Source organism: Nycticebus coucang, chromosome 15 (assembly GCF_027406575.1).
Source record: "Nycticebus coucang isolate mNycCou1 chromosome 15, mNycCou1.pri, whole genome shotgun sequence".
Taxonomy (NCBI): domain Eukaryota; kingdom Metazoa; phylum Chordata; class Mammalia; order Primates; family Lorisidae; genus Nycticebus; species Nycticebus coucang.
The window spans coordinates 97,465,538-97,485,112 of NC_069794.1; the positions used below are offsets into that span (position 1 = coordinate 97,465,538).

Sequence of the window (19,575 nt, forward strand, 5' to 3'; positions counted from 1 at the left end):
TTTTCAGCCCTTGCATAACCCCCTTGTGACTTCTATTTATTTATTTATTTTTGTTGCCCTCAGTGTCGTAATGTCACAGCTCACAGAAACCTCAAACTCTTGGGCTTAAGTGACACTCTTGCCTAAGTCTCCCAAGGAGCTGGGAACAGGCGCCCGCTACAACATCCAGCTATTTTTTGTTGCAGTTGTCATTGCTGTTTTAGCTGGCCCAGGCTGGGTTTGAACTCGCCAACTTCGGTGTATGTGGCTGGTGCCATAACCATTGTGCCCCGGGCGCCAAGCCTGCCTGTATCTTCTCAGACCACAAGGCACTAAAGGTGGAACTCAACTCCAACAAAAACATTCAACCCCACACAAGGGCAGGGAAATTAAACACCCTTATGCTGAATGACAATTGGGTGCAGGAAGAAATAAAAGAGGAAATCATTAACTTCATTGAACATAACAACAATGAAGACACAAGCTACCAAAACCCGTGTGATACAGCAAAAGCAGTTCTGAGAGGAAAATTCATCACTTTAGATGCCTACATCCAAAAAACAGAAAGAGAGCGCATCAACAATCTCACAAGCCATCTTACGGAATTGTAAAAAGAAAAATCTAAGCCTAAACACAGCAGAAGAAAAGAAATATCCAAAATTAAATCAGAGATCAATGAACTTGAAAACAAAAGAATCATCCAAAAAATTAATGAAACAAGGAGTTGGTTTTTTAAAAAAATAAATAAAATAAATAAACCATTGGCCAGACTAACTACAAATAGAAAAGTAAAATCTCTAGTAACCTCAATCACAAATGATAAAGGGAAAATAACAACTGATACTACAGAGATGCAAGAGATCAGCTCTGAATACTACCAGGAACTCTATGCCCAGAAATTTGACAATGTGGAGGAAATGGATCAGTATCTGGAATCACACCCTCTCCCTGGACTTAGCTAGGAAGAAATAGAGGTCCTGAACAGACCAATTTCAAGCACTGAGATCAAGGAAATAATAAAAAATCTCCCAACAAAAAACTGCCCTAGTCCGGATAGCTTCACACCAGAATTCTATGAAATCTTCAAGGAAGAGCTTATTCCCGTACTGCAGAAATTATTCCAAAAAATTGAGGAGGAAGGAATCCTCCCCAACACGTTCTATGAAGCAAACATCACCCTGATACCAAAACCAAGAAAAGACCCAACTAAAAAGGAGAACTTCAGACCAATTTCACTCATGAATATAGATGCAGAAATTCTCAAGAAAATCCTAGCCAACAGATTACAGCTTATCATCAAAAAAGTCATACATCATGATCAAGCAGGTTTCATCCCAGGGATGCAAGGCTGGTTTAACATAAGCAAGTCCATAAACATTACCCACCATATTAACAGAAGCAAAAACTAAGACCATATGATCCTCTCAATAGATGCAGAAAAAGCATTCAATAAAATCCAGCATCCTTTTCTAATTAGAACACTGAAAAGTATAGGCATAGGTGGCACATTTCTAAAACTGACTGAAGCTATCTATGACAAACCCACAGCTAATATTTTACTGGAGTAAAACTGAAAGCTTTTCCTCTTAGAATGAACCAGACAAGGTTGTCCTCTGTCACCTTTATTATTCAACATAGTGCTGGAAGTTCTAGCCAATACAATTAGACAAGAGAAGAATAAAGGGAATCCAAATGGAGCAGAGGAGGTCAAACTCTCCCTTTTTGCTGAGGACATGATCTTATACTTAGAGAATCCCAAAGACTCAACCACAAGAATCCTGGAAGTCATCAAAAAATACAGTGATGTCTCAGGACATAAAATCAATGTCCACAAGTCAGTAGCCTTTGTGTACGCCAATAACAGTCAAGATGAGAGGCTAAGAACACAGTTCCCTTCACCATGGCTTCAAAGAAAATGAAATACCTACAAATATACCTAACAAAAGAGGTGAAGGACCTCTATAAAGGAAATTATGAAATCCTAAAAATGGAAATTAACAAAAGGAAGAACATACCATGCTCATGGCTAGGAAGAATCAACATTGTTAAAATGTCTATACTTCCCAAAGCAATGTACCGGTTCAATGCCATCTCTATTAAAATACCAACATTGTACTTTCAAGACTTGTAAATAATGATTCTGCATTTTGTATGGAACCAGAAAAACCCCTGTATAGATGAGGCAGTTCTTAGTAATAAAAACAAAGCCAGGGGAATCAGCATACCAGATTTCAGGCTATACTACAAGGCCATAGTGGTCAAGACAGCATGGTACTGGCACAAAAATAGACAAAAATACTTGGAATCGAATAGAAAACCAGGAGATGAAACTAACATCTTACAACCACCTAATCTTCGATAAACCAAACAAAGACAAACTTTGGGGGAAAGACTCCCTATTCAATAAATGGTGTTGGGAGAACTGGATATCCACATGTAAAAGACTGTAACTGGACCCACACCTTTCTCCACTTACAAAAATTGATTCAAGATGGATAAAGGACTTAAATTTAAGGCATGAGACAATAAAAATCCTCAAAGAAAGCATAGAAAAAACACTGGAAGATATCGGCCTGGGGAAAGACTTTATGAAGAAGACTGCCGTGGCAATTCCAACAACAGCAACAATAAACAAATGGGACTTAATTAAACTGAAAAGCTTCTCTACCGCTAAGGAGACAACATCCAGAACAGACAACCTATGCACTGGGAAAGGATATTTGCATATTTTGAATCAGATAAAAGCTTGATAACTAGGATGCATAGAAAACTCAAATTAATGCACATGAATAAAGCCAACAATCCCATATATATATGGGTAAGAGGCACGAATAGAACCTTCACTAAAGAAGACAGATGAATGGTTAGCAAACATGAATAAATGCTCATCATTCCTAATTATTAGAGAAATGCAAATTAAAACCACCCTGAGATACCATCTAACCCCAGTGAGAATGGTCCAAATCACAAAAATCTCAAAACTGCAGATGCTGGTATGGATGTGGAGAGAACACTTTTACATGCTGGTGGGACTGCAAGCTAGTACAACCTTTGTAGAAGGAAGTATGGAGAACCCTCAAAGAACTCAAGCTAGACTCTAGACCTCCCATTTGATCCTTAAATCCCATTACTGGGCATCTACCCAGAAGAAAAAAAATCCTTTTATCATAAGGACACTTACACTAGACTGTTCATTGCAGCTCAATTTACAATCGCCAAAATGTGGAAACAGCCTAAATGCCCACCAGCCCAGGAATGGATTAACAAGCTGTGGTATATGTATACCATGGAATACTATTCAGCTATTAAAAAAAATGGAGACTTTACAGCCTTTCTATTAACCTGGATGGAAGTGGAACACATTATTCTTAGTAAAGCATCACAAAACTGGAGAAGCAAGAGTCTTATGTACTCAATTTTGATATGAGGACAATTAATGACGTAGTACACAGTGGGAGTGGGGGAAGAGGAGAGCAGAGAGAGGGAAGGAGGGAGGAGTGGGGTCTTGGTGTGTGAGGCACCTTTTCGGGGCAAGATACAATTGTATTTTTTATTAATACAATCCGTGTTAACCTGGTTTTTTGTACCCTCAATGAATCTCCAACGATTAAAAAAAAAAAAAAAAAGGGCGGCGCCCATGGCTCAGTCAGTGGGGCGCCGGCCCCATATACTGAGGGTGGTGGGTTCAAACCCAGCCCGGCCAAACTGCAACCAAAAAATGGCCCGGCGTTGTGGCGGGCGCCTGTAGTCCCAGCTACTCGGGAGGCTGAGGCAAGAGAATCGCTTAAGCCCAGGAGTTGGAGGTTGCTGTGAGCTGTGTGAGGCCACGGCACTCTACCTAGGGCCATAAAGTGAGACTCTGTCTCTACAAACAAAAAAAAAAAAAAAAGATCTCGAATTCATGGGACAAAATGTTAGAATGCAGGAAAATTCAAACAAGATGAAAAACACACCGAGTGGCAGCAGAGACCACCATACTATGAAGAACTGCACTCCCTCACTAGAGGGTTCATCACACTGTTTTTTTGGAGAAAGAGTCTCACTATGTCACCCTCAGTAGAGTGCCGTGGCATCACAGGTCACAGCAACCTCAAACTCTTGGGCTCAAGGGATTCTCTTGCCTCAGCCTCCCCAGTAGCTGGGACTACACAATGCCCGGCTAGTTTTAGAGATGAGGTCTCGCTCTGGCTCGGGCTCTTCTCAAACTCCTGAGCTCAGGCAATCCACCTAATTTGGCCTCCCAAAGTGCTGGGATCACAAGAGTGAGCCACCATGCCCAACTTGACCACCGCATTTCTAAGTGTACTTTACATTTCTTCTCTGACAGTTCAAAAGGAATTATCAGAAGCAGATCATACCATTTCACCATTTTTTTGTTACATGAACATTTTAACAGTAATTGATTTTCAAACAACTGATTTTTAGTTCCAGTACCTGCAGAAGGCTGTTAATTATTCTAACCAGGTGCTTGGAATAACAGTTTAAATCTTCCACAGTGACCCTTTTCTGTATGTGTGCTATAAATCATAGTAGGAGACCAAACTGTACCTAAGCTACTGAGCAACTTTCACTTGATTCCTAGGAGGAAAAGATGACATGTATGTTTTCCGCAGAAAAAATTTAAGTACCAAAAAACAGAACCCAATTTCATGGCAGTGGATTAAAATCAGCCATCTTACCTCAAGTGCAGGTCACTTCTGAGCTGGACCTCAGACCCTACAGGGTGACTGTGGGGTCAGCAGCTCAGCCAAGAGGCTAACAAGGACATGGGGAAGGCCAACTCACAGGGACCTTCAATAGAGTGACCAAGAAATAGGACTTTTTCAAAGGATACCAAATTTAAAAGAGTATCAGACAGGAGAATATTGCCTACAACTAGCTGTCCCAGCCCAGAGTCCACAGGTAATTCAGGAGCAGCCAGGTCCCTTGTCACCTGAGCACAGTGGTCGTCAGAGTATAGTATCAGAACCAGCAGCAGCATCACCACCTGTGATCCCACGCCCCCTCATCTGTTCAAAGGAGCCCCACGTGAGCAGCCTACTCAGGTTTGAGAACAGCCCTGCTGGGACCTGTGGGAGATAGGCTGGGCTTGGTCAAATCATCCAGTCCTCAGAGCCCACCTCTGGCCCCCAAACTGTCAAAATTCACACGTATCTGAGAGCCCTTACAAGGGCACCACCCTCTGGGACTGGACTGTGGAACTGTGTTATCAAGTTCCAAGTTCCAATAAGATCCCGAGAGAGACTTTAAAACAAAAGGGTCAGCCAGGCACAGTGGCTCACGCCTATAATCGCTCTGGGAGGCTGAGGAGGGTGGACTGCTTGAGCTTACAAGTTCAAGACCAGCCTAAGTAAGAGCAAGATCCCATCTCTACTAAAAACAGAAAAACTGATGAAAGAGAGTCGCTTGAGCCTGAGTTGGAGGTTGCTGTGAGCTATGACGTCACGGCACTCCACCCCCAGATGACAGTTTGAGACTCAAAACAAAATAAAATAAAACAAAAGGCTCCTAAATCGAATCACAAGAGGATCTGACTTGATCAGGCAGTGCTGGCAGACACAAGGTGGGCTGCAGAGCGGACGTCAGTCCTTCTAGAGAGCCTTGCCGGGGGTGAGGGGTGGGGAGTTTGCCTCGTCAGGAGCATCTGGAGACGACTCAGAGGCCTCAGGCCTCATGACCCCGAGGGACCCCAGAACCACCCAGGCAGGCAGACTTCAAACTAGCTGGGGGTCCTGAGATTTCCCATGCCAGTGAGGACAGGACAGCCACAACGATAAAGCTATTTTCTCTTCTCTTAAACAACAAAAAACCTCTTTGAGGTAATTAGGAAGTCTTCTTACTGGGAGAAAAAAAGATGAAGTCTGTAACACAGTTCAAAGCCAGCCACACGCGCTCTGCGCCCTGGACAGAGAACGTCCTGCCTGACACTAGGCCAGGCAGGAAGGGCAGGGCCCACCTTTGCAGTGCCGATGAAGGACGTCCAGGGCCGCGATGAGGAACTCATGGGCATCCTGCTGCTCGTAGCCCGCCAGGTGCCGTGCGTGGGTCCACACCAGGTGCAGCAGCTTGTATGGGATGTGAGGGGACCGGTGCCCAGAGTAAAACTGCTCCAAGAGGGAAGAGGGAAAACTGGTCAGACACACACTGGACACAGGACACACAGCAAAGAAGCACTCAACAGCTGCCTACCACTGCCACAGCTACTTCATGAAATGGCTCAATATGCTTTTTTTCACAACTGTGTTTTCGTTTGGACTCACTGGACTTCCAAGTAGGCACATGACTTTCTCACCCCACCATCTAGTGTCCTAGATGTACGCCTGAATGAGTTACAACCTGCCAGGTGAGACCAAGACAAATAAAAACCGGCTGTTAGATATGAAATGCCTGATTTCCTTAAGCACCGAGTTTGACAGTTGGTATCTCTGACATTTTACTTTTCTATTTCTAGTTAGTCTGGCCAAAGGTTTGCCTATTTTATTTATTCAAAGAAACAACTGCTTATTTCATTAATTTTCCGAATGATTCTTTTGTTTTCAATTTCATTAATCTCTGATTTAACTTTGGATATTTCTTTTCGTCTCCTGTGTTTAGGCTTAGATTATTCTTTTTCCAATTCCATAAGATGGCCTTTGAGTTTGTTCATCCGCTCTTTTTGTTTTTCAAATGTAGGCATCAAAATTTATCTAAAGCGGTAAGTTTTCCTCTCAGAACTGCTTGTGCAGTATCTTACAGGTTTTCGTAGCTTGTGTCTTCATTGTTGTTATGCTTAAGGAAGTTACTGATTTCCTCTTTTTATTTCTTCCCGCGCCCAACTGTCATTCAACAGAAGGTTGTTTAACTTCCATACCTTTGTGTGGGATTGAATGTTTTTGTTGGAGTTGAGTTCCACCTTTAGTGCCTTGTGGTCTGAGAAGATAACAAGGTAAAATTTCAATTCTTTTCATTCTGTTGAGGCTTGTTTTGTGTCCTAGGATATGATCAATTTTGGAGAATGTTCCAGGGGGTGATGAGAAGAATGTATATTCTGTATCTTTGGGGTGGAGTGTTCTGTATGTGTCTATCAAGCACAGTTGTTCTAGGGTCTTGTTTAAGTCTCTCAGATCTTCGTTTAATTTCTGTTTAGGGGATCTGTCCAGCTCTGTAAGACGAGTGTTAAAGTCCCCTGTTATTATGGTATTATCGGATATCATATTGCTCAGACTGAGTAAGGTCTGTTTCAAGAATCTGGGAGCATTTAAATTGGGTGCATAAATATTTAGAATCGAAACATCTTCTTGTTGTATTTTTCCCTTGACCAATATAAAGTGACCATCTTTGTCTTTTTTGTCTTTAGTTGCTTTAAATCCACATGTATCTGAAAATAACATGGCAACTCCTCTTTTCTTCTGAATTCCTTTTGCCTGAAAAATTGTCTTCCAACCCTTAACTCGGAATTTTAATTTTTTTGAAGCCAGGTGTATTTCCTGCAGACAAATAAATGGCTTGTCTTTCATAATCCAATCAGCCAATCTATGCCTCTTCAGTGGGGAATTCAAGCCATTAACATTTATTGAGGTAGGGCGGCGCCTGTGGCTCAAGGAATAGGGCGCCGGTCCCATATGCCGGAGGTGGCGGGTTCAAACTCAGCCCCAGTCAAAAAAAACACACACAAAAAAACATTTATTGAGGTAACTAATAAGTGTGGTAGTGTTCTATTCATTTTATTTTGTGAGAGTCCATTGCTTAGTTTTATCTTTTGCATCATTATGGAAGCTAGGTTCTGTCCTTTAATTTCTGAGTTCTTACTTTGCTGGTGGTCCATTGTGATGGTCGGTGTGCAGAACAGGTTGAAGTATTTCCTGTAGAGCTGGTCATGTTGTGGCGAATTTCCTCAATGTTTGTGTTTCAGTAAATGATTTGATTTCTCCGTCTATTTTAAAGCTTAGCCTTCTTTACCTTGCTGATTTGCTTCAAATGGTCCAGTATTGTTGGAATAGTAACATCAGCCTTGCTGCTAATACACACTAGGTTGAGATGGATTCCCTACCACTGCAGCTTTCAGCTCATCATCGCTGCAGATATGTGGGTTCCACATGAATTAAATGAGTGTCAGAAGAGAAATCGTCTCAAAGCTTGCCTTTCTTTGCTATCACCACATAAAGGCAAACCATCTCTACACCATATTGTTACATGTGATGAAAATGGATTCTGTCTGAGAACTGCAAACATTTGGCACAGTGGCTGGATAAAGGTGAAGTGCCGAGACACAGTGCACAACTGAACATTCATCCAGAAAAGCTGCTGGTGTCTGGTGGCCCAGCACTGCAATCACCCAACACAGCTTCGTGAAGTCTGATCAGTCGATTACAGACGTTGACTGCAACCAGCTGGAAACCATGAGGCTCCCTGCGATTAAGCAGCTGAGACTGGTCAATAGAGACAGGCTGATCCTCCTGCAAGAGGACACTCGGCCACATGTCACACAGACATGCTGCTCTCTCTACAGAGGCCGGGCTTGGAAGCTGTCATTCACTGTGTTCACCAGACTTTACACCCGCTGACAACCCCTTCTTCCATGCTTTGGACCACTTCTTGTGAGGAAAAATACTCAATTCTCAAGAAGCTGTGGAAAACGACTTTGACCATTTTAGGCCACTCGCTTTCCAGGCTTCTTCACTGCTGACATAAATGAGCTTCCATTAAGATGGCGAAAGTGTCTCTTTAGTTTAAGTCCATACTTTGACTAACTGTACTGTTTCTTGAGACATAATAAACTTGATTCAAAATTGGACATTTCAGGTTTAATAACCTAATAATTTACTCAAAGCACCAGCCAAGCCAAACTGCCTCAGGCCAACGTCCAGCAGTGCTGGAGCTGTGCTGCTGAGACTGCAGGGAATCCAGGAGTTCCAAGCCACAGGTTCCCTGGGCCTCCAGCTCTGAGGCCGACGGCCCCTGGCCTGCCAGTCAGGCCTCCTCTGACTCTCAGGACACCAGACCCAGGGGCACGACCACTTCTGTATGTCTTCCCAGCTAGGCAGGAATCCTCAGAGGGCTCCTGGCCATTTAGAAACAAGCATGAACATGCAAGACTATTCAACATGCACATTTCAGCTTTTACTTTCTGAGCTAACATTAGTTTCGCTTAGAACAGACACAGTGTACCCTCCTTAAGAACACTCATTGGCTCGGTGCCTGTGGCTCAAGCGGCTAAGGCGCCAGCCACATACATCTGAGCTGGAGTGCTAGAATCCAGCCCGGGCCCACCAAACAACAATGACGGCTGCAACCAAAAAATAGCCAGGCATTGTGGCAGGTGCCTGTAGTCCCAGCTACTTGGGAGGCGGAGACAGGAGACTCGCTTGAGCCCAGGAGTTTGAGGTTGCTGTGAGCTATGATGCCACAGCACTCTACCCCTACCCAGGGCAACAGCTTGAGGCTCTGTCTCAAAAAAAAAAAAAAAAAAAAAAAAAAAAAAAGAACACTCATTAATTCCAAATTCCAAAAATGATCATGAAAACAAAATGACATGGTAACAAAAAATACTTATTATTGGGTGGCGCCTGTGGCTCAGTGAGTAGGGCGCCAGCCCCATATGCCGAGGGTGGCGGGTTCAAACCCAGCCCCGGCCAAACTGCAACAAAAAATAGCCGGGCGTTGTGGCAGGCGCCTGTAGTCCCAGCTGCTCGGGAGGCTGAGGCAGGAGAATTGCGTAAGCCCAAGAGTTAGAGGTTGCTGTGAGCTGTGTGATGCCACGGCACTCTACCCGAGGGCGGTACAGTGAGACTCTGTCTCTACAAAAAAATAAATAAATAAATAAATAAAAATACTTATTATTAATAAATAATGATATTAGCTTTGTTCTTTCAAGTTCCAAAAGAGCTTACACTCTCAAAACCTCCCGTATTAACTGCCAGCTGTTACAGAGAGATGCATGATGTAAGCAAGGGAAGCACATGAGCCCTAACGAGGCTTCGGGTTACACTTGCACAGTAACAGGCGCAAGGCCCCTAATGAGGCTGCGATTTACACCCGCATGGTGACAGGCACAAGACCGCTAACGAGGCTGCGGTTTACACCTGCACAGTGACAGGCACAAAGCAGTGAAGAGCTGAGAGGAAGAGGGACGCTAACAAGTTATCTGGTAAAGAAATGGTTGCAGCACTGTGCACAGGCAAGAGAAAATGAACCTGTACACCCTGGCAGTGAGGAAGGGATGGAGGAGGCCCGGCACAGCCCGGACCCCTGTTTAAGGAGCACTTCAGTGCGGGGGCCAGGGCTCAGCACCCAGAACCTCTAGTCAAAGTGTTTGATAAGATGAACACAGAATTCTCTAAGTTACAAGTATGGGAAGTATTCAGTGCATTAACTATAAAACAAATACCTAACAAAAGGTTCTGTGGTAGAAATCTAATAAAAAAGACCAAATCCCTCAACCTATGTGGCACAGTGCACCACTCCACATGTGCACTGAGGGACCCCAGACCTGCCAAACAGCCGGATTCCCAATGATGCTAAGTAAACTGCAGCTGAGAACAGAGGCTGTAAACACACGATGCAAGAAACACTAGAACCCAGCAGCGCCAGGCACGCCCACCACTACAGCTGGTGACCCGGCAGTGCCAGGCACACCCACCACTACAGCTGGCAATCTCAACACTCCTGTCAGAAGCACCGTGAGTGCACAGAAAGAACCCTGAAGACCCTAGATCATTAGGAAATGTTCCTCTTTGTTTCTGGTAACACACTTTGTCTTAACTGGTATGTAACACTGGTTCATCATTTGAAGAAATTCAATAAATTTTACATTAACAAAATTAAAAGGTCACATGACCAACTCAAAAGCTACAGAAAAAACATTTGGAAAAAGGCAATGCATCCATTCAGCACATCCACACTCTCAGCAAACAAGGTGTAGAAGGAAATTCCTCAGCTCACTACAACACATCTAAGAGAGATTCACAGTGGTGGGCAGTAGCTCACGCCTGTAATCCCAGCACTCTGGGAGGGTGGTTGTCTGAGCTCACGAGTTCGAGACCCCACCTCTACTAAAAACAGAAAAACCAACCAGCACTGTGGCGGGGGCCTATAGTCCCAGCTACTATGGAGGCTGAGATAAGAGGATCGCTTGAGCCCCCAGAGTTTGAGGTTGCTGTGAGCTGTGAGGCCACAGCACTCCACCCAGGGCAACAAAGTGAGACTGTCTCAAAACAAACAAAAAACAGAAAAAGAAAAATTCAAAACTAAACCTAAAAACAGTACCATGTCAACAGCACCAAACACATGAAATACTCAGGGGTAAATATAACAGAATACATGTGAGATCTGGATGCTAAAAATCGCAAGACCGATGAGAGAAATTAAAGGCCTAAATAAATGAAGAGAGATACTGGAGAGAAATGCTGATTTTCACACAAAAACCTTTAAGGACATACAAATATTTATGGCAGTTTTACTCTTTATCAAGAAAACCCAATGAACAAATATCTCTGAACTAGGAAAAGAGACAACTGCACACAGGCCATCCTCCACGCACACAAGGCAATGCCACCAGCAGCAGACAGCACAACGCTGCTGGCCCACCAGGACACCGTGCGTCCCCAGAGCAAACTCGGTCGCGCTGTGACTATAGCTTTGCAGGCTGCAGCGTCTCTGCCCTGCTGCTCCACTCTGCATCTGTGGCTCCGAAGCAGCCAGACTGGGTGCAAGTGAGCAGCACGGCTGTGCTCTGAGGCTACTGAGAGCAGAAGATGGTGTGTGCTGGATCACATACAAGGCCGCTGGGTCCTCCCAGTAGCCTGCAGGGCAGCACCAGCCCCACTTTCTAGCTGGGTGAGCGAGTGGCTTCAGGTCTGTGAAGCTTATCTGAGGCTGCTGAGAATGGGCACCAAGATGCCAACCCACATGTGCACTGACCTCAAGCTCCAGCATGTCCTGACCTTGGGTGTAGGGCATGGACAGGTGGTGTGTAAACTACAACCACATCAAGGGGACAGAGCGAAGTGCAGGGCAGAGGTCTGAGGACAGACACCTAGATGGAGCCCGGGAGGAAGGGATGGCACCGCTTTCCTTGAGAATGACACAGGGAAGTGGCACATGCCCCTCAACCTGCCTTCTGGAAGCAGGATGGCAGACAATGGAGGAAGGGGGAACGGACACAGCTTTCAGCTGATAGCTTGCTGCTCTGGCCCTCAGGAAAACCATCCTCGTCCTCAGTCAGCAGCGTGCCTCTGTGAACCACAGCAGTAGTGTCCAAGCTAGCAGTCCCCTCCAGGAAAACTGTGTTCTCCTCCATGATATATGCACTTGTTAAGTATTCAGTCACTGCATGAAATTCTAAAATCTCCCTCCCTATAGAATTAATTACTCATTGCATAAAGTGCATAAAGTTCTAAATCCGCCTTCTTGTACCATTGCCAACTTTATTTTATTTTGCTTTGAAGAGCAAAAAGTAAGTAGTGGAAAGTGGCCACAGAAGCAGCGTGCTGCAGGGGCTGGCGCTCACCTCCTGGAATAGTGAGGACATCTCACAGACCAGGCAGGAACTGGGGCTCTGCATCTCGCAGCGGTGCCGGTCCGACAGGAAGAAGTCGCGCAGCAGAGGAGTGTGCGTCAGCGCCTGGACGATGCAGTTCATGAAGCAGGTGTTCCCCAGGTTGATGAGCCCGCGTAGACCTGCACAGAAGCCATGGGGAGACCGGCTGTCACCTATGTGCACGTTGGCACACGTGCCTGCCAGGGGCCCTTCAAGGGCTTCCTTTTATTCACTTGCCAAGAAGAAAAGAGCAAGAAGGTAGCGTTATTCTGCTTCCTACACCCCTTTCACAGGAACTGTGGTGAGGGGTCTTCGCCATCACGCTCCTACTTCTGCCACTGTGTGTTTTGACAGAGTTGCCCAGATAAACTTTCTGTGACAGAAAGCCAGATTAGAATGGCCTTTCTCAAACAAACAAACAAAAAAAAAAAAAAACATTTTAAAAATGTTCTTGGGTGGCACCTGTGGTTCAAAGGAGTAGGGCGCTGGCCCCATATACTGGAGGTGGCAGGTTCAAACCCGGCCCCGGCCAAAACCTGTGAAAAAAATAAATAAGGGCAGTGCCTGTGGCTCGAGTAGGGCGCCGGCCCCATATACCGCAGGTGCTAGGCTCAAACCCAGCCCTGGCCAAAAACTGCAACAACAAAAAAAAATAAATAAATAAGTAAATAAATAAATAAAAATAACAATAAAAATGTTCTAAAAAGGGCCATGCCTGTGGCTCAGTGGGTAGGGCACTGGCCCCAAGTACCAAGGGTGGTGGGTTCAAACCCGACCCCAGCCAAACTGCAACAAAAAAATAGTAGGTGCCTATAGTCCCAGCTACTCGGGAGGCTAAGGCAGGAGAATCACCTAAGCCCAGGAGTTGGAGATTGCTGTGAGCTGTATGACACCATGGCACTGTACTGTACCGAAGGCAAAAAGTGAGATTCTGTCTCTACCAAAAAAAAAAAAGTTCTAAAAAGCGTTTCCTCAGTTCTCAGAAAATTCAGCATCCACTCACATATACATGTAACTTCCCTCCCCAGGTATAAATGCCCAGCTATGACCTGGCCAGATTCAACATAAGCTATGCACAGACTCTGAGGGCCACGGGCAGGGGCCACTTCCACCTGCCACTGCACCCCAATCCTACCTGCCACAGGACCCCCAGAATACAGGTGCTCGAGACCCAGCAGCTAAGCAAGCCAGAGCATGACAGTCAGGCAGGACCAAACAGAGTCGGTGCAATTACAAAACCCACACTGGGCCGGGCGTGGTAGCTCACGCCTGTAGTCTCAACACTGTGGGAGGCCGAGGCGGGTGGATTGCCTGAGCTCAGAGGTTCAAGACCTGTATGTAACAGCAGTGAGCCAGAGTAAGACCCCTTCTCTACTAACATCAAAAACAGCCAGACGTTGTGCTGGGCGTCTGTAATCCCCGCTACTGGGGAGGCAAGGGGACAGAGCATCGCCAGAGAAAGAACATCTGGAAAAAAAAAAAAAAAGAAGAAGAAGAAGAAAGAAAATGACAAAAAAAAAAAAAAAAGTATTTCGAATGAATAAGCAAGCTGAAATTAAAAAAAATTAAAAAAAAAACCCACACTGAAGAACCAGCCTCGGAGTGAAAACAGACAACTCTGAGCAATGTCCTGACCCACCGATGGTACAGTTGGCGGTGATCTTCCTCCTTTTGGGGTTGTGCTTCAGCAGTTCAAGCTCCCGTTTGGTTGGTTCCCAAGTTGAGAACTTCTCTCCAACGCCTAAGGAGATAAAGGACAGTTCCAGGTGCTGTTAGCTAACTATCATCAAGTGTTTATAAATAAAGATATACCACCCGTCAGGCTGTACTGCAAAGAGGGACAACCGTTAACACCGGGGGCCCAGACGGGCTAAACAGGGCATGTAGGGGACATCCTGAACAGTGCTGAGACATCTCCAACCAAAGCCACCCCACAGTGAAGCCAGCACGGTTGTTTCTCAAACGTCTTCAACCCCAGAGCTCAGAGACTGCAGCACCAACACACGTTAGCTGGCCACTGGGATGAAGGACTCTGCTGAGAACTGACAGAGGAAAAAATGCACTTCTGAGCAAACTAAGGTCTAACTGCTGAATAGTCACACAACATAAAACACTCACACCAAAAAGACTGGTGGAAATGCTCGTAAGCATCACCTTTCCCCTGACCCATGCCAGGTCATTCACCTGTTCCATGTTACCTAAACTTTTTGAATAATTCAACAGAGTTTAAAAAACACAGCACCTTGGAATACATGGAACTAGAGCATGTTTTACAAGAATTATACTTTAATCTGGGAGATTTCTTAGCCTTATGGTTTAAGTGTTCTGCATAATTAAATGACATACCCAGTTAAATGCAATGTCATTAAAATTTGACAGGGGAGGCTCAGTGCCCATAGCTCAGCGATTAAGGGCGCCAGCCACATACACCAAGACTGGCGAATTCAAACCAGCCCAAGCCTCCTAAACAACAGTAACAACTGCAACAAAAAAATAGCCAGGTGTTGTGGCGAGTGCCTGTAGTCCCAGCTACTTGGGAGGCTGAGCCAAGAGAATCGCTTAAGCCCAAGAGATTTAAGTTGCTGTGAGGTATGACGCTACAGCACTCTAGTGAGGGTAACATAGTGAGACTCTGTCTCAAAAAAAAAAAAAGTTTTTATGGGAGGGGGAAAAAAGGAAATACAAATCGAAGAGACTGCTCTCTGTTGGCGTGGATGAGGAGAAAAGGGAACACTTCTACACTGCTGGTGGGAATGCAAATTAATACATTCCTTTTGGAAAGATGTTTGGAGAACACTTAGAGATCTAAAAATAGATCTGCCATTCAATCCTATAATTCCTCTATTAGGTATATACCCAGAAGACCAAAAATCACATTATAACAAAGATATCTGTACCAGAATGTTTATTGAAGCCCAATTCATAATTGCTAAGTCATGGAAAAGCCCAAGTGCCAATCAATCCACAAATGGATTAATAAATTGTGGTATATGTACACCATGGAATATTATGCAGCCTTAAAGAAAGATGGAGACTTTACCTCTTTCATGTTTACATGGATGGAGCTGGAACATATTCTTCTTAGTAAAGTATCTCAAGAATGGAAGAAAAAGTATCCAATGTACTCAGCCCTACTATGAAACTAAATTTATGGCTTTCATATGAAAGCTATAACCCAGTTATAACCTAAGAATATGGGGAAGGGGGAGAGGGAGGGGAGGGAGGATGGGCGGAAGGATGGGCGGAGGGAGGGTGATCGGTGGGATTACACCTGCAGTGCATCTTACAAGGGTACATGTGAAACTTAGTAAATGTAGAATATAAATGTCTTAACACAATAACTAAGAAAATGCCAGGAAGGCTATGTTAAGCAGTGTGATGAAAATGTGTCAAACAGTCTATAAAACCAGTGTATGGTGTCCCATGATCGCATTGATATACATAGCTATGATTTAATTAAAAAAAAAAAAAAAAAGGCGGGGTGGCACCTGTGGCTCAAAGGGATAGAGCGCCAGTCCCATATGCTAGAGGTGGTGGGTTCAAACCCAACCCTGGCCAAAAACCACAAAAAAAAAAAAAAAGGCGGCGCCTGTGGCTCAGTGAGTACGGCGCTGGCCCCATATGCGGAGGGTGGCGGGTTCGAGCCCAGCCCCGGCCAAACTGCAACAACAAAAAAAATAGCCGGGCGCTGTGGCAGGCACCTGTAGTCCCAGCTACTCCGGAGGCTGAGGCAAGAGAATCGCGTAAGCCCAAGAGTTAGAGGTTGCTGTGAGCTGTGTGACGCCACGGCACTCTACCTGAGGGCGGTACAGTGAGCCTCTGTCTCTACAAAAAAAAAAAAAAAAGAGAGACTGCCCTCCACAGAGGATTGATTAAGCCCAAACAATGTATATCACTGAGACCACCTGTTCACAGTCTTCCATTCTCAAGAAATGGGCATGTTTTAATGCAAACCAATCAAGGCAAGAAAATAAAATAGCCACCAGCTAGCAAGCAAAACACATTGACTAGCCAAGCAAAACACATTCCCCTTGTAAACAGTTGTTCTGCTGCTTGAGGGATGAGACGCTCACCCATGACAGGAACAGATCCTGCCCGCCAGTGTCACTGTAAACCACCACAAGCATTTGTTGCAAATAAAAGCTAAAAAAAAAAAAGGAGGGAAAAATCAGGGAAACCAAGAGGAAAGAAAGAAGCAAGAGCCAGGTGTGCACATCTCTGACTGCAGGGAGCTGAGAGAGTGAGAACCAGCACTGGACCAGGGCAGCTGAGCGACAGCTAGTCTACCTTGTACTTGGCAATTTCAACCTGTTCACCCAAATAGTTAGGGGGTTTGGGTTTTTTTGTTTTTTTTTTTTTTACAGTTATTGGCCAAGGCCGGGTTTGAACCCCCCACCTCCGATATATGGGGCCAGCACCCTACTCCTTTGAGCCAGGGTGCCACCCAATAGTTAGAGGAGTTTTAGAAGAGATTCTTAGCAACAATTTAATCAGAAAAATGGTCTACTCTCCTGTAAGGAAGCAGGTGTGTTTATATGTACTTACTTATTTTTGAGACAGTCTCCGTATGTCACCCTGGGTAGTTAGGCTGTGGTGTCACAGCCCACAGCAACCTCAAACTCTTGGACTTAAACGATTCTCTTGCCTCAGCCTCCCAAGTAGCTGGCACTACAGGCGCCTGCCACAATGCCCAGCTATTTTTTGTTGTTATTGATGTTGTCGTTGTTTAGCTGGCCCAGGAAACTGCCAGCCTCAGTGCATGTGGCCGGCGCTGTAACCACTGTGCTACAGAGGCTGAGCTGGGGTGTGTTTATTTTTAACTGCTGTGGAGAGATCACTTTCTAGAATACAGTGGGTTGAGGGCAAACTACTCTTCAGAGATTCCTAGATGCCAAATCCCCAGCCACCAGGTGCTATGTCTGGTTCAACTCCTGTCTGCAGATAGGCCCTGGGCTGTGTGTCTTTCCTTTCCAATCCCTGGAGCACAGGGCGGCTGCCCAGGCTGCACAGCTGGCCCCTGCCCTGCCCTGCCGCACCCACCACCTCAGCTGACTCCTTGGGGGCGTGGGAGGAGTGAGCAAGTTAGGGTCTCTTTCCACCAAATCAGCACCTCCCACCTCCATGCACTCCCCAGATACTTCTCCTTCCAAGATGTGCCCTGGACAGACAACAGGGAACTGCAGGGCTGGGAGGTTTGGTAGGAAAACTCAGGCAGAACCATACCTTGCAGCTTCCAAGCTTTCCGCTGCTCCTCTTTGGCGATTATTTCCATGTCTTTGTCATAGATATAGTCCTGACACAAAAAGCAGTAAATGCCACCATACATCAGGTCAATGGCTGAAAAGAGAAAGGAAGAAGAGCTATAAAGCTTAATTGAAAACGGTAAGGATGCTTCCGGACAGAGATAAACACGTAGCATGGACTGTGCGGCATCTCCTGCTCTCAAGTCACAGTGCCCCGTCCAGAAGGATTCCTCCCTCTGAGACATAAGGTGCCTATGAGAGAGAGCAGTCACCCATCGAAGGAACTAATACTTGAGTACCGAGCCCTCTGCCTTCTCTGAACCTGTGACACTTAAGACAACAGTAAAATTTCATTGAACATTTAAATCCATAGAGTTCTGACAACCTGAAGGAGAGAAACTACTAAGCTTTACTACATCTAGAACTCCTGATATCACTACAGACAGGAACGCTGTTCTTTCTGCTGTTAGCAGCACTTGCCACCCTCCCTCGAAGGGCAAAGTGACACGGTTTCTAACAGGTGACTCTGACTTCCTGACCCAGAGCTGCCTGCTGCCCAACTCTCAGTGGATCTTGTGTACTCTCCCGACTGCATCACCTATGAAACAACAAATGGGGCTAAAAACTGGGCTCTTAATGACTGTATTATAAAAATAAATAAGACAAAGTCCTCTGAACGGCCTAGAAGAAAGGTTCTCTCAACTCAACAATTTAAAAAAAAATTATGGATGGGCAGGGGGAGGCTGAAATTCACTTGGCAGTGCTGCATGGGGGAGGCAGGGCGTCCAGGAAGAAGCACAGACCAGAGTAACTGCCCTGATCCCAGCTCTGCTGCACAGCAGTTATTATGCACCTCTGATCGATCACCTCACTTCTTCTGCCTCACTGTGGCAAACTGTGACACTAACAGCACCAACATCTCACAGGTCCGTGGGGCAGTTAGACAAGTAAGTGGCTTCCGTGCTTCTCCTGATAAGCAGCAATGTCTTTTAGAAAATCTATTTTACTGTATGTTGTTTTAAGTCACTATGACTTATCTTGTGGCGGATCTTTATTCAAAGTCCTCTAATGCAGACAACCAAAATGCAAAACAGCAACTTAAGAACACCATGTTATGCTCTGCTCCTCTCACAACCAACGCAGCCCCAGCACATGAAAGCCCTCGGCAGCACTGCGGGCCTCTGCACACGCTCTTAGTGGGACAGTTCCAGCACACAGTCACCACGACATCAGTAAAGCAGAGACAGCCAATGACAACAAGTGTGCCCAGCACAAGCTGACAACAGAGCAACTGCCCCAGAGAGGGCACAGGGCATGCTCAGCCTGCCAACAGGCCCTTCTTCAGAAACTGTGACACAGCCACACGCTGCCAGGTGCAAAACCAGCTGATGGTGACCAGCTTCCAAAGCCTTCAAGAGGAAAAGATGGTCTCCTCAACAAACATCTGGGACCCCTGGATATCCGTACCCACAAGGATGAAGAAGGCCAGGCATAGTGGCCCAGGCCTGTCATCCCAACTGGTGAGGGTGGCAGCTGGGAGGCAGGAGGATCACTTGGGCTAGCAGTGAGGAGGGAGCTAGATCCTTACCTCAAATCACACCAATCAAAGGAGAAACCACCAGGAAATCAGAAAATGTCTTACGACAAATAAAAACATCCCAAATCTTATAGGATGCAGTGAGAGCAGTTCTAAAAGAAAATTTACAGATGAAAACAGAAGTTAATCATACAGAAGTTCATGGATCAATAACCTAACGTGCACCTCAAGAACTGGGGAAAAGAGCACAGTAAACCAAGTTTGCAGAAAGAATGAAATACTAAAGATTAGAGAGGCCG

The 19,575-nt window shown here is 45.3% G+C and overlaps 1 protein-coding gene across 1 annotated transcript in view; it reads right to left on the reverse strand.

Moving 5' to 3' along the window:
* The window catches only part of USP22 (ubiquitin specific peptidase 22), a 55,769-nt gene that overhangs the window by 18,412 nt on the left and 17,782 nt on the right, over positions 1-19,575 (reverse strand). The window contains exons 3-6 of the mRNA XM_053563231.1: positions 17,720-17,833; positions 14,136-14,237; positions 12,467-12,636; positions 5,936-6,083 (exon numbers count right to left, since the gene is read on the reverse strand). Coding sequence (XP_053419206.1) covers positions 5,936-6,083; positions 12,467-12,636; positions 14,136-14,237; positions 17,720-17,833 — 534 coding nt within the window. The remainder of the gene's footprint in view (positions 1-5,935; positions 6,084-12,466; positions 12,637-14,135; positions 14,238-17,719; positions 17,834-19,575) is intronic.